Raw genomic sequence first — 15242 nt, forward strand, 5'->3', positions numbered from 1 at the left:
CTTTTCTATATATATCTATATACACATTATGCTTTAACAAAAGATTTTAAAATTTTAATTATAGAAACCACAAAACATCATCACTTACATCTTCTAATGAATAAGTACCATAAAATCTAAAATTGCCCATTTTAATACCAATTTTTGGCCAATCAAATGGAAACTGAAAGACTAAAAAAGGATGTATGAGTAGAAAAGAACATGTAAAGAAAAATAAGAGAAAACAAACAAGAAAAGGAGAAGACAGAAATCAACAAGGCAAAGAGAAAGTTGAGAAAGGAAAGAGAAGTGGTATTAGGCTGAGGAACTGGGAGGATACCATGTTGGACAGGATGCAGCCTTAACATCAGAAATGTTTATTGGCTGCTGACCATTTATAGCTTTCAACAACTGAGTTCTAACCATTTAGAGGATGTAAACTCAATGGTTTAAAGAAGAAATCCTCTATGCCACAATAGCAACTACAAAGTCAGTATCATTTTAGAGTTGAATTTAAAGTATGTCAAGAATCAGAGAAGGTCAGGCATGGTGGCTCACGCCTGTAATCCCAGCATTTTGGGAGGCTGAGGCAGGTGGATCACTTGAGGTCATGAGTTCGAGACCAGCTTGGCCAACATGGTGAAACCCCGTCTCTACTAAAAATACAAAAATTAGCCAGGTATGGTGGCGTGCATCTGTAATCCCAGCTACTCAGGAGGCTGAGGCAGGAGAATCGCTTTAACCTGGGAGGTGGAGGTTACAATGAGCCAAGATCGTGCCACTGCATTCCAGCCTGGGAGACAGAGTAAGACACCATCGCAAAAAAAAAAAAAAAAAAAAAAAAAAAAAAATCAGAGAAGACTCAAGTGATACAAACTCATCAGAGACCTACAGCTACAAATACATGTGTGCTTTAATCTAGATGAATTCAAGAACAAGTACCAAATATCCTATATTGAATTATTTTCAAGTATACCCATCAGTTTTAAAGGGCTAAAATTCCTAGAATCAAGTTATTTCTACCAACGTACACAATTTTTCATTTAATTTGTAGAGCAAACCTGCTTTAGTCTTCTTTTTTGTTTTTTTTGGTTTAGGTTTTGTATCATCTTGCATGCTGCCTTCTGTGCTTTGTTCCATTGAGCTTATTTCATCATCTTGATGAGAATCTGAAGAAACTGGTCTAACTGAAGATTCTTTCTTTTGTTCACCTTCAACTGTGTCACCAGAGATGGTCAATGTACTACAAATATAATCCAAGTATCAGCCATTACAGATATATTATTATTATAATTATTATTATTCATGATGCAACACAGTGAACAGTAAATAGGAGCAAAGATAATCCTAAAATCACTATTATTGTCTCTTGAGAGATGCATATATTTTCTTATACACTAAAATGGTTAGCTGTCAAATAGGTATCATAGGTGGTATTTTATACTTCGTGAGGAGTTACACGATTCAACTAAAACTGAGCTCTAAACCCCCGGGGAAAGGGAAATTGTATTAATATTTTATGAGCAATTGATCTCTCTTTACATAGGACTTATCAAAGCATGCCCACCCTGCTGCCAAGTAAATGATGTATCAACCAATTTTTAAATTACCTTATTTAAAGGTATAAGAAGTATTCTAGGTTTGTTCTGTCTTCAAGAGGCTTCACATGCACAACTTTTGATTTCTCTTTTTTCTTTTCTTTTTTTTTAAGACTGGGTTTCGCTCTGTTGCCCAAGTTGGAGTGCAGTGGTACAATCATAGCTCACTGCTGCCTCAACCTCCCAGGCTCCAGCAATCCTCCCACTTCTGCCTCTCAAATAGCTGAGACTACAGGCACATGCCACCATACCTGGCTAATTTTTGTACTTTTTGTAGAGGTGGAGTTTCACTATGTTGCTCAGGCAGGGATTTCTAGGTAAAAATTAATTCCTTTTATTTTCTAGTGGTTGGTGAGTCACTACATTTTCAGAAGGCTATTACTAAAATTAAAATCTATATCACATGAACTAGTAAATGGTAAGAAGTAGCAACCCAGAAGCATACTGAGTTTAAAGAAAAACCAGCCTACTAACATTTTAATGATCAAGTAAAAAATCTGCATGTAAATAATAAAAAATTAATTTCCAATATTTTTAGTCATGTTTCAAAAACAAATGGGTTGAGGAAAATAAGACTAGAGAAATATTTCAAATTAGTCATTCCAGAAAGCCATTCTATTTGATCACATCACCAAACTCAGTTCTTTAAGCACAGCTACCCTTTGCGTGCCACTGTCACGTGTTACTTAAAATTCACGAGCTAACCCTATTTCATATTGACTATGGCTTACCAGTCTACCACAGAGGTGGCAGCTATGAGAAGGAAGACTTATAGTATACTATGGTAGGAAGCCTCTAAGATGGACCTTACTGATCCCCACCTCTTCATATTCATGTCTTTGTGTAATCCCCTTTTGCATGTGGGCTGGACTAGTGACTTACTTCTAACAGACAGAATATGATAAAAGTAATGAATGCCACTTATAAGATTAGGTTCCAAAAAGACTGTGACTTCTGTCTTGCTCTCACTCTCTCAGAGCCCTTGGTCTGGGGAAGCAAGTGGCCATGTTGTGTGTAGACCATATGGAGACAGTCCATGTGGCAAGGAACTGGTATACCTGGCCCAAAGCTAGTCAGGACCTGAGGCCTACCAACAACCACATGAATGAGCTTAGAACTGGATCTTCTAAGGCCTTCTAACAGCTATGTCACTTGACAGATCCTCCCCCAGTCAAGGCTTGAGGTGACTTCAGTCCCGGCTAACATCCTGATTGCAACCTGTGATTGACAGAGACACCCAGTGAAGTCACTCCCAGATTGCTGGCCTACAGAAACTCCGAGACAATAAATGCTTGTTGTCTTAAGCTGCTAAATTCTGGGATCATCTTTTTAATGGAGCAACAGATAACTAATATATACTATCATGTCCCTGCAGCAACTTGGTTTGCCATATCTTTATCACCACCAGTCACCTAGCTTTTGAAAAGAGGGGAATTATTTTTGGCTGAGGGCTTTAGGGGAAATTGATCCTGAATGCCAAGGAATAGTCACATATAGAATATTCCCACCTCAAGTTGTTTCTCTAGAGAAGAACTGCAGGGGGGAACAAAGTTAATTATAGCAGTTAAAAAGCATTTTTACCTTATTGTTTTCTCCAAATAGAAAACATATAAATATGTGTATGTTCACTTAACCTCACACTCTGTATACAAGTACATACATATATAAGCATCATATAAAGAAAAAGATTAGAATACCAAATTGCCAATAGTGATTATCTTTGAATAGTTTTTCTACAATGAGCTAATGTTATTTGTATAAGAAAAAAAGTTATATTTATATATCCAAACAGGTATTTGTAACTCAAAAAAGGGGAAGTAATTAGGTTTCTATTACTTTGAAAGCAGATGTAAATGAGTAGTTCAGGGTAGGGACAAGGATCTGGCTCAGCCTCTTACTAGTTCTGTACTTCCGTTTCCTCATCAGCAAGATAGGAAGAATATTACTTTTCCTCATAAGATTGTCATAAGAAATAAATGAGTTAATTCTTGTAAAGCACCTAGTACATAGTAAGGTGTTATGTAAACGTTAGCTGTTCTTACCTTAGTGGCAATGTCTCCAAATAAAAGCCTAAGAATTTTCTTTGTTAAACCACAGATAATATTTAAAACCTGAAAATAATAGAGTGTTTTTCTAAGAGGATATTTTACATTTATCAATGTAAAAATACCTTGTTTCAGCTTTAGAGAAGACTGGAACTTCCTTTTTCTTTTTCCTTTTTTCACTGCTCAATTTGTCATCATGGAATAAAGTATCTGAGGGAAAGTAAGTCAACTGTTCTTTCAGTTTCTTTCTTATTTTCTTCTTAATCTCCTTTGCCATTTCTTCAGTTACATGGCACTGATATGCTTGCATCAATTCTTCATCCTCTTCTAAATCATTCTCTTCTCTTCCCTCATTTGCCTTCTCACTTTTCTGATGATCAACACCTGGCTGTGGCTTTGCATGCATTTTCTGGTGTGTAGAAACCTTCTTCTCAGGAGTTTCCAGTTTCAGGTCTTGTGTAGTCAACTGGGGCACCGTCTTTATCACCTTTTTATTTGGCTTTCCTTGTTTGTCTTCCTCTACACTAGCATCACCATTAGGATTTTCAGTTGCTGACTGTGTGTTCCTCAATTTGTTTTTAGTGACTCTCATGCTCTTCTTCAGGTTGTTAGTGTTAGCAGCACTTACATCATCACTTGTAGTTTCTTTAATATGGGGAAGATTGCTTCTAATAGTGTCAGGCTAGGAAAAGAAGACATGATAACAAAGTTTCAGTTACACATAGATTAGTTATATAAAGAAAAACCTAACATTTAATATTTGACAATGTGGAATTATTGGGAGGATTATTTAGTTTTTCACCTGGACATAGTGACACTATTTTAGAGCATGAGTACTCTCATAATTTATGCTTCCAGAATTTGATTAGTAATCTCTGAATGTAACTTCAGATTAAATGAGTTAATTGACATGGGAAAAAAGTACTTAAGGACCTATAAGAAGTGAATTAATTGCTCAAATCTCAAATGCTGTTTTCCTCATACATATTTTCCTCATGATCTACACTCTAATGTAATAGATATTTGAGAAATTGCTAAAAGAGCCACTGAATGTGACATTTCAGGTTACCCAATAGGAAATATACATGGGTCATTTATTTTGCTTCATAATTACACTCTAAAACCAAAAGTCTACAGCTCTAAGATTACCCTGCAGTAAATCAAAGTGTACCACTAAAATGCTGCTAAATATTACACATTAAGTTACATTCAATGACAGACTAAGAACAATCTTGTACCTCTTTCCCCAATTAAAATTATTTAAAATGAGATATATTTTTAATAGAAAAAAATAAATAAGGATAAGAGTCAAGTAATACAAGGAGGAGGAGGAGGGGATAAACCAGAGGATGACCAATCGAGGAGCTGGAATGAACAGCTCTGTTTCCCACCTCCATTTGTATTGACTTTCACCCATGGGATTAAGCATCCCAGCATAGAGAGAAAGGGCAGTATGCTTCAGGTAGGTATAATTCCCATAAACTGCAGAGGCAGACCATGTTAAAAACAACTAACAAGGAAGAGAAGAGAGATTCTCAAATGTAAAGATGGCTTGACAACTGAAAATTAAACACTAAAGGAAGGTAGCACAATGAAGGAAAGCCACCAAATCAAATACAATAAATAAATGAACACCAAAGGAAAACACATATCATATATAAGAATTTAAAATAAGTATAATTAATATTAATAAAGAAATGCAAAAGCATACTGGGGCAAGAAAACCCAACTGCTGATATTAAAATAAAATTCTGAATGACAGAAATAAAAGTTTAACTGATGTGTTGAAAAACAGAATGGACAAAAACCATTGCTGACTGTGTATTCCTCAATTTGTTTTTAGTGACTCTCATGCTCTTCTTCAGGCTGTTAGTGTTAGCAGTACTTACATCATCACGTGTAGTTTCTTTAATATAGTGAGGATTGCTTCTAATAGTGTCAGGCTAAAAAAGAAGACATAATAACAAAGTTTCAGCTAAGTGTAGATTAGTTGTATCAAGAAAAACCCAATAATTAATGTTCAACTATGTGGAATTATTGGGAAGATTATTTAGTTTTTTTACCTGGATATAGTGAAACTATTTTAGAGCATTTGATGAGTACTCTCATAATTTATGCTTCCAGAATTTCATTAATAATCTCTGAATGTAACTTCAGATTAACATTTTGGATTAACACTTTGGATTCATTTTGTCATGCAGAATGTCACATTGTAATGTATGAACCTTACATGTTAACATTCGGTGCTACAAGATGAATCTAAAATCAAAATGAAGAAATGTGCCAGAAATGAATAAACTCAACAATACATACTGGAGTTTGAGCTTTGAAACTCCCCATATTTTAAAAGTAGTTAAAAAATATCCAATGTATATAAAAAGGTGATTTAAAAAATGCTGAAAGAACTAGTATCCCAATACATATCTAAGATTTTACCATCTCTAAGACTCTTTTGCTCACCTAAAATATATTTCCAAATTCTATCTGTTCTTTGAGGGTAAATTATGGTGCCATAGCCTCCAAAAAAACTTCACTAATCAAATCTAATTATTTTCACATGTTCTGTTTTACAAGCAATATTTAATTTAAAACAGTAAAAATAAATAAATAAGGAAAAAAACCCAGAAAATACACATACACACAAAACCCAAAGCTAGCAGAAGACAAGAAATAACCAAGATCAGAGCAGAAATAAAGGATATAGAGACACAAAAAACCCTTCAAAAAATCAATGAGGCTGGGTATGGTGGCTCATGCCTGTAATCCCAACAGTTTGGGAGGCCGAGGTGGGCAGATCACATGAGGTCAGGAGTTCGAGATCAGCCTGGCCAACATGGTGAAACCCTATCTCTATCAAAAATACAAAAATTAGCCAGGTGTGATGGTGCACACCTGTAATCTCAGCTACTTGGGAGGCTGAGGCACAAGAATCACTTAAGAGAAGAATCAAATAGACACAATAAAAAATGATAAAGGGGATATCCCCATTGACCCCACAGAAATGCAGACAACCATCAGAGAATACTATAAACACCTCTATGCAAATAAACTAGAAAATCTAGAAAAGATGGATAAATTGATGGACACATACACCCTCCCAAGACTGAACCAGGAAGAAGTTGAATCCCTGAAGAGATTAACAACAAGTTCTGAAATTGAGGCAGTAATAAACAGCCTAGAAACAAACAAGCAAAAAAAGCCCAGGACCAGATGGATTTACAGCTGAACTCTACCAGAGGTACACAACAGAACTGGAACCATTTCTACTGAAACTATTTCAAATAATTGAAAAGGAGGGACTACTTCCTAACTCATTTTATGAGGCCAGCATCATCCTGGTACCAAAACCTGGCAGAGACGCAACAAAGAAAGAAAAAGTTAAGGCCAATATCCCTGACGAACACTGATGCAAAAATCCTCAATAAAATACTTGCAACCAAATCCAGCAGCACATCAAAAAGCTTATCCACCACCATCAAGCCGGCTTCATCCACGGGATGGAAGGCTGGTTCAACTAACGCAAATCAATAAACATAATTCATCACATGAACAGAACTAAAGACAAAAACCATATGATTATCTGAATAGACACAGGAAAGGCCCTCGATAAAATTCAACACTGCTTCATGTTAAAAACTCTCAATAAACAAGGTACTTATGGAACATACCTCAAAATAAGAGCCATTTATGACAAATCCACAGCCATATTGCCCAAAGTAATTTATAAATTCTATGCTATTCTTATTAAACTACCATTGACATTCTTCACAGAATTAGAAAAAAACTACTTTAAAATTCATATGGAACCAAAAAAGAGCCTGTATAGCCAAGACAATCCTAAACAAAAAGAACAAAGCTGGAGGCATCACACTACCTGACTTCGAACTATACTGGAGTAACCAAAACAGCATGGTACAGGAACAAAAACAGACATACAGACCAATGGAACAGAAATAAGATCTCAGAAATAAGACTACACATCAACCATCTTATATTTGACAAACCTGACAAAAACAACCAATAGGGAAAGGACTCCCTACTTAATAAATGGTGCTGGGAAAACTGGCTAGCCATATGCAGAAAACTGAAACTGGACCCCTTCCTTATACCTTATACAAAAATTAACTCAAGATAACTTAAACACTTAAATGTAAAACCCAAAACTATGAAAACCCTAGAAGAAAATCTAGGCAATACCATTCAGGACATAGGCACAGGCAAAGATTCCATAACAAAAATGTCAATAGCAACTGCAATAAAAACAAAAATTCACAAATGGGATCTAATTAAAATACAGAGCTTCTGCACAGCAAAAGAAACTATCATCAGAATGAACAGACAACCTACAGAATGGGAGAAAATTTTTGTAATCTATCCATTTGACAAAGGTCTAATATCCAGAATCTATAAGGAAGTTAAACAAATTTGTAAGAAAAAACTAAACAACCTCACAAAAAAGTGGGCAAAGGATATGAACACACACTTCTTAAAAGAAGACATTTATGGGGCCAACAAACATGATAAAAAGGTCAACATCACTGATGGTTAGAGAATGCAAATCAAAACCACAATGAGATACCATCTCACACCAGTCAGAATGGCAATTATTAAAAAGTCAAGAAACAACAGATGCTGGTGAAGCTATAGAGAAACAGGAACGCTTTTACACTGTTGGTGGGAATGTAAATTAGTTCAACCACTGTGGAAGACACTGTGGCGATTCCACAAAGACCTAGAACCAGAATTGCTATTTGACCAAGCAATCCCATTACTGGGTATATACCCAAATGAATATATATCATTCTATTATAAAGATACATGCATGCGTATGTTCACTGCAGCACTACTCACAATAGCAAAGACATGGAATCAACCCAAATGCCCATCGATGATAGACTGGATAAAGAAAATGTGGTTCATATACACCAATGAATACCAGGCAGCCATAAAAAGGAACGAGATCATGTCCTTTGCAGGGACATGGATAAAACGCAGGAACAGAAAATCAAACACTGCATGTTATTACTTATACGTGGGAGCTGAACACTGAGAACACATGGACACAGGGAGAGGAACGACAAACACTGGGGCCTGTCAGGGAGTTTGGGGGAGGGAGAGCATCAGGATAAATAGCTAATGCATGTGTGGCTTAATACCTAGGTGATGGGTGGATAGGTTTGTTACCTATGTAACAAACTTCCAAGTCCCACACATGTATCCCGGAACATAAAATAACATTTTAAAAAATTGCTATTTGTTTCAGAATCTTCTTTTTGTTTTTTATGACTTTTATTCATACCTCAATAACCTTGAATTTCCATTATGTTAAAATGGGGCATACGCAAATTTTTGTTTCTACTTTTTCAGTGAGTACCAATAATGTAGCACCAATATATACAAATTGTGAGGATACTCCTGAAGGAAATAATTAGAAAAAGAGCTAATCAAGAATTAGAAAGAGAAGAAAGATTTGTGGTCTCAAGGAAAAAATTTTAAAATTGAAACTCCAGGCAAGCTAATCAGAAAAGGCTGTTTTTTGTTTATTTACCACTGATCTGTCAGCCTTTGCACTAATAACATTAATTTTATGACTTTATTATTAATTTATCTTTTTCTTTAGTTCTGTTTTTTAAATATAGCAGTGAATGAAGTTTCCAGAGTATCTTCAGTAGCATCTCTACCTTTCATAGCATTATACTGACATTTTCATTACTTTTTAAATAGCCTGATTTTGTGGTTTTGATTTCCTTTTTCCCTCTAACGGCTTTATGGGATAAATTCCCAAGTAGTTTGTAAATTATAAACTTTTGTTAACTTCTAGTTGTACTGTACTATTGTTTTTTTAAAAAAAGTCTCCTTTGTGGAATTCAACAGTTTCATGGATCAAATTATGTTTGAATTTTGAAACGTCCCAAATACATTTGTTCATTCATGTTCCTATTATATCTTTGCCAATTTTTTTACCTCTTTAAATGATTCAGGTTTTTTTGCATTGGTTTGTCTGCTATTAAAATCAGCTTTATTAAGATATAGCTTACATCGATAAAATTTGCCAATTTTAATTGTATAATTAAATGAATTTTGGCAAATGTATACAGTCATGTGACCACCACCATAATCATGACATTGAACATTTCCATCATTCTACATGTCCTGTTACAGAGTCAACACCTTCCCTCCATGCTCTGTCCCTACTCAACCACTGATCTGGTATCACAATAGCTTTGCCTTGTCTAGACTTTCACATAAATGAAATTATACCATCTATAGCCTTTTGTGTCTAGTTTCCTTCATTCAGCACAAAGCTTTTAGGATTCATCCATGTTGCTGTATTTATAGCAGTTAATTCCTTTTTTGTGGAGTAGTATTCAATTGTACAGTTATATGCCACATTTTGTTTCTCCATACACCAATTAATAGATGTGAATTACTTCCAGTTTTGTGCTGGTATTAGATATGTTTTCATTTCTGTTGGGTAAATACCCAGAAGTGGAACTGCTGTGCTACATGGTAAGCAGATATTTAACTTATTAAACAATTGCCAAACAGCTTCTCAAACTGGCTGTACTATTTTGCATTTTTATCAGCAATTTCTAAGAGTTCCAGTTACTTACCATCCTTGTCTGCACTTAATACTGTCAATTTTTGTTTTGTAGCTGTTGTATTAGGTGTGCAACGGTACCTCAGTATTGTTTTAAACTGCATTTTCCTAATTACTATGACAGCAAGACTCTTTACATGTGCCTATTTGCTATCTATAGCTGTCCTTTCGTTAAGTGTCCAAATCTTTTGCTCTTTTTAATTAGGCTGTTTGTTTTCATATCAGTGAGCTGTAAGAGCTCTTAAAATATTCTAGATACAACATTTTATCAGATAGTGCTTTAAAAATATTTTATCCAAACCTATAGCTATAAAACATTTTCATTTTTGTAGCAATGCTTTCAATTTTCAAAGTCCAATTTAGCCCTTTTTTCTTTTATGGTTCATGTTTTTGTATCCTGAGAAATCTTTGCTTAACCCAAGGTTACAATTATCCTATGTTTCTCTTATAAGTTCTACAGTTTTAGCTCTTAAATATGTCTTTGATCCACTTCTAGTTAATTTTTAAACATGACATGATCCCAAGTTTATTATATATGAATATGTGATTGTTCCAGGACCATTTATTGAAAAGATTATCCTTTCCTTTAGTGAATTACCTTGGCAACTTTGTTAAGAGTCAATTGAACATATATATTTGAATCTATTTCTATACCCTATTCTGCTCTACTGATTTATATGCCTATCTTTATGACAATTCCAGATTGTATTCATCACTATTGCTTTATAATGAGTTTTGAATCAGAAAGTGTAATTCCAACTTTGTTCTTCTTTTTCAAAATTGTTGTGGCTATTCTAGGTCTGTTGTTTACAGTTCCCAATAAATTTCGGATTTTTTGACTACTTCTTCTATTAATTTCTGAGACAGGATACTGACATATCTAACTGTAATTGCTGATCTGTCTATTTCTCATTTAGATTTTAAAGAAAAAAAGTCTCCTGGCATTGATTAGGATTGAATTAAGTCAACAGATCATTTGTCAGAGAACGGACATTTGACTATGTTGATTCTTCTGATCCATGAACACGAATATCTATTTACTTAGGTCTTTATATTCAGCACTTTGAGGGGTTCAGTGCACATTTTTGATAAATTTATCCCTGAATGCTACACATTTTTTCTATTATAAATTATTTTAAAATTTAATTTTAAATTTCCCTGAATGCTACACATTTTTTCTATTATAAATTATTTTAAAATTTAATTTCAAGTGATTCATTACTGGTATAGAAATACAATTGGTTTTTACACATTGACCATATATTCTGCTAAGCTCCCTAATACAGATGGTCCCTGAATCACAATGGTTCTACTTATGACGGTTCGACATACGATTTTTTTTACTTTATGATGGTGCATAAACACGCATTCAGTAGAAACCATAGTTCCAAGTATCTATACAATTATTCTGTTATTCACTTTCAGTACAGTATCTAATAAATTATGTGAGATATTCAACACTTTATTACAAAATAGGCTTGGTATTAATTTTGCACAACTGCAGGCTAATGTAAATGTTCTGAGCACACTTAAGATAGGCTAGGCCAAGCTCTGATGTTTGGTTGCTTAGGCGTATTAAATATATTTTCAACTTACGATACTTTCAGTTTACAAACGACATAATCCCATCATAAGAACCACCTGTAACTTCTACTAGCACTTTTTTGTAGATTTTTTTGGGATATTAACATAGACGATTATGTTATTTGTGAATACACAGTTTACTTCTTCCTTTACAATCTGTATGCCTTTAAAAATTGCATTACCGCATTCGTCAGGGTCTCCAATACAATTGTGAATACACACAGTGACTGACACATGCTCAGCTTAGAGCAAAAGCATTCAGTTTTGTGCCATTAAGCATGATGCTAGCTGCAGATTTTTTAGATGCCCTTTATTAGGTTGAGAAAGTTACTGTCTATTCTTTTTTTTTTTTTAGACTAGTCAAATGCTGTACTGAGAGTATGAGTAGAACAAGGAGTTCAATCTGTAACTGACTGTGAAAAATCCATTGAGATAACTCATTACCTTAGACAAGTCTCATCTATTGCTGGTTTAAGAATGAGTAATAGGGGGGAGGGGGGAGGGATAGCATTAGGAGATATACCTAATGCCAAATGGCGAGTTAATGGGTGCAGCACACCAGCATGGCACATGTATACATATGTAACTAACCTGCACATTGTGCACATGTACCCTAAAACTTAAAGTATAATAATAAAAAAAAAATAATGAGTAATAAATGTTGTCAAGTCTTTTTTCTCCATTTATTGAGATGATCTCATGGTTTTCTAATTCAATCTTTGGATATTGTGAATTACATTGGAGGCTTTTTCTAACGCTGAACTGACAGTATATTCCTGACATAAACTCCACCTAGACATGGGGTATTATCCTTTTTATAAGATTGATTTTCTAATATTTTGTTGAAGATGTTTGCCATCTATATTTAAAAGGGATTTTGGTATGTATTTTTCTTGCAATCTTTGTCTGGTTTGGCAGCTGTGTAATTATTGCCCACAAAAAGGGCACAAAATTAAGTGTCCCTTGTCCACAAAAACAAGTGGACAAGGATCCCCTCTTATTTTACAGTCTGGAAGAGTCTGTATAGAATTGGCATTATTTTTTCATCAAATGTTTGAGAAAAGTTACTAATGAAGCCACCTGGGAGTAGTTTCCTTTGACAAAAGATTTTTAACTACAGATTCCGTTTTTTAAAAAGATATATAATGTTCAAGTTATCTATTTCTTTTTGAGTGAGCTTCAGTAGTTTGTGTCCTTCACGTTATTTACACATTTCATCTAAACTGCTAAATTTATTGTCATAAAGTTACTCATAATACTCTTATTATCCTTTTAAGGTCTGTAGCATCTAAAGTGAATACCCTCTTACAATCCTGATATTGGCAATTTGCGTCTTCTTTCCTTGTTTCCCAATCAGCCTGGTTACAGGTAGTACAGAAAACAGTTAACTCATGACCCTGGGTTGCTAAAAAGCTGCAAATCCCAAGAAGGGCATATTTTTAGGACCAGTCCTTGAAATGTTGTGCTTGATAAGAGTGTTTCTAAATGCCTGAAGCCTTGGGCCACACTGTAACAGTTTCACCAGAAAGCTTATATTAGCAATGTGATTTATGGTGAACATGTGTTTTTGCTTTGGGGGTTTGGAGTCTGAGCAGCTGAGGTCAGTGACACAGGCACTGAATGCTCTGCCTCTACACAAAACCATGAATATCAAGGCTTGGGTTGAGCTTCCCTGGGGTGCAACACTTTGCACATTTTGTCACATGTTGTTGGAGGAATTAAGTGAGTCCCTTGCAACTCTACTAGGGGGGTGCACCTGAAAGCTTGCACCTGGTTTCTCCTGGGCTGTGTCCCATGCACCTTTTCCCTTTGCTGATTTTAATCTGTATCCTTTTGCAGTAATAAATGGTGTGGGTATAACAGCTTTTGAGTCCTGTGAGTCTCTCTAGTGAATTATCAAGCCTGGGGGTGGCCATGGAATCCCCCAACACATATGATAACCAATTTTATTACTCTTTTAAAAAGTTGCATTTGGATTTACTGAGGTTTTCTATTTCACTGATTTATACTCTTCTTACTTCTATCCTGTGTTTATTTTGTCTAATTTGTTCTTCATACTTTTTTAAGGTGAAAGCTTCAATGATGGATCTCAGACCATTCCTCATTTTTAATGTAATGCTACAAGTTTCCTTCTAAGTAATGCTTCAGCAGCATTCCATAAATTTTGATATGCTGTAATTTCATTTTTAGTTAGTTCAAAATATGTTCTAATTCTTTTGTGTTTTCTTCTTCAATATATTGATATGGGGTCTTATTGAACTTCCAAATATTCGGTGACACTGCAGATAACTTTTGGTTAACTATTTCTAATTTGATTCTGTTGTGGCCTAAGAAAACATTTTGTATTATTTTAAAATTTTCTTTTACATTTAAAATTTTTATTTAATTTTTATATATAAAATAAAGCTATGTAGACTTGTTTTACGGGCCAGAATGATGTCTGTCTCGGTGAATATTCCATATGCACTAGAAAACAATGAGTATTCTGTTTGTTGGGCACAATGTTCCCATAAAACTCAACTCAAATTTGTCAGTTACTGAAATCTACATTCTTATTGATTTTTTGACTACTTGTTATATCAGTTTCTGAGAGAGGATACTAACATATCTATCTGTAATTGCTGATTTATCTATTTCTCATTTCATTTCTATTGGTTTTTGCTTTGCATATTTTGAAGCTTTGTTATGAGTTTCATACACAGTCAGTTATATCCTTGATACTGACACCTTTATCATTAAAAAGATTCCTTTTCACCTTTGGCAATATTCTTTATTCTAAAATATACTTTCTCTGATATCAATGTAACAACTCCAGTTTTCTTTTTACTAGTGTTAGCATGGTATATGTTTCCATTCTTTAAATATTAACCTACCTGTGCCCTTATATTGAAAGTTTCTTATAGTCAACATATAGTTGGGTCTTATTTGCCAATCTGACACTTTCTACTTTTTATTTGGACCATCCACATTTAAATTATTCTTGATATTGCTGAGTTTAAATATACTATTCTATTATTTCCTTTCTGTTTGTCCTATTTGTTCTTTGTCTCTTTGTCCTCTTTTTTTTTTTTTTCTTTTTTTTTTTGAGACAGAGTCTCGCTCTGTCACCCAGGCTGGAGTGCAGTGGTGTGATCTCGGCTCACTGCAAGCTCCACCTCCCGGGTTCATGCCATTCTCCTGCCTCAGCCTCCCGAGTAGCTGGGACTATAGGCGCTCAACACCATGCCCAGCTAATTTTTTGTATTTTTAGTAGAGACGGGGTTTCATCGTGTTAGCCAGGATGGTCTCTATCTCCTGACCTCGTGATCCACTTGCCTTGGCCTCCCAAAGTGCTGGGATTACAGGCGTGAGCCACCATGCCCGGCCCTCTTTGCCCTCTTTTCCAGCTATCTTTCTCAACAGATTTGTGATTCCATTGTATCATTATTGGCTTTT

At 34.9% G+C, this 15242-nt stretch overlaps 1 protein-coding gene across 21 annotated transcripts in view; it reads right to left on the minus strand.

Moving 5' to 3' along the window:
• AHI1 (Abelson helper integration site 1) overlaps window positions 1–15242 on the minus strand; it is a 210875-nt gene that overhangs the window by 175271 nt on the left and 20362 nt on the right. For 12 of the 21 annotated variants that reach the window (XR_008503349.2, XM_054493547.2, XM_063666622.1 and 9 more), the window contains 3 exons: window positions 5512–5565; window positions 3748–4304; window positions 1011–1222 (listed from right to left, as the gene is read on the minus strand). Coding sequence is in view for 19 of the 21 variants with exons in the window: in XM_054493547.2 (XP_054349522.2) it covers window positions 1011–1222; window positions 3748–4304; window positions 5512–5565 (823 nt within the window). In the remaining 2 variants the exon portion in view is untranslated. The remainder of the gene's footprint in view (window positions 1–1010; window positions 1223–3747; window positions 4305–5511; window positions 5566–15242) is intronic. The other 9 variants (XR_010126792.1, XM_054493553.2, XM_054493550.2 and 6 more) reach the window with 1 other exon arrangement.

This window comes from Pongo pygmaeus, chromosome 5, assembly GCF_028885625.2.
Source record: "Pongo pygmaeus isolate AG05252 chromosome 5, NHGRI_mPonPyg2-v2.0_pri, whole genome shotgun sequence".
Classification (NCBI taxonomy): Eukaryota; Metazoa; Chordata; class Mammalia; order Primates; family Hominidae; genus Pongo; species Pongo pygmaeus.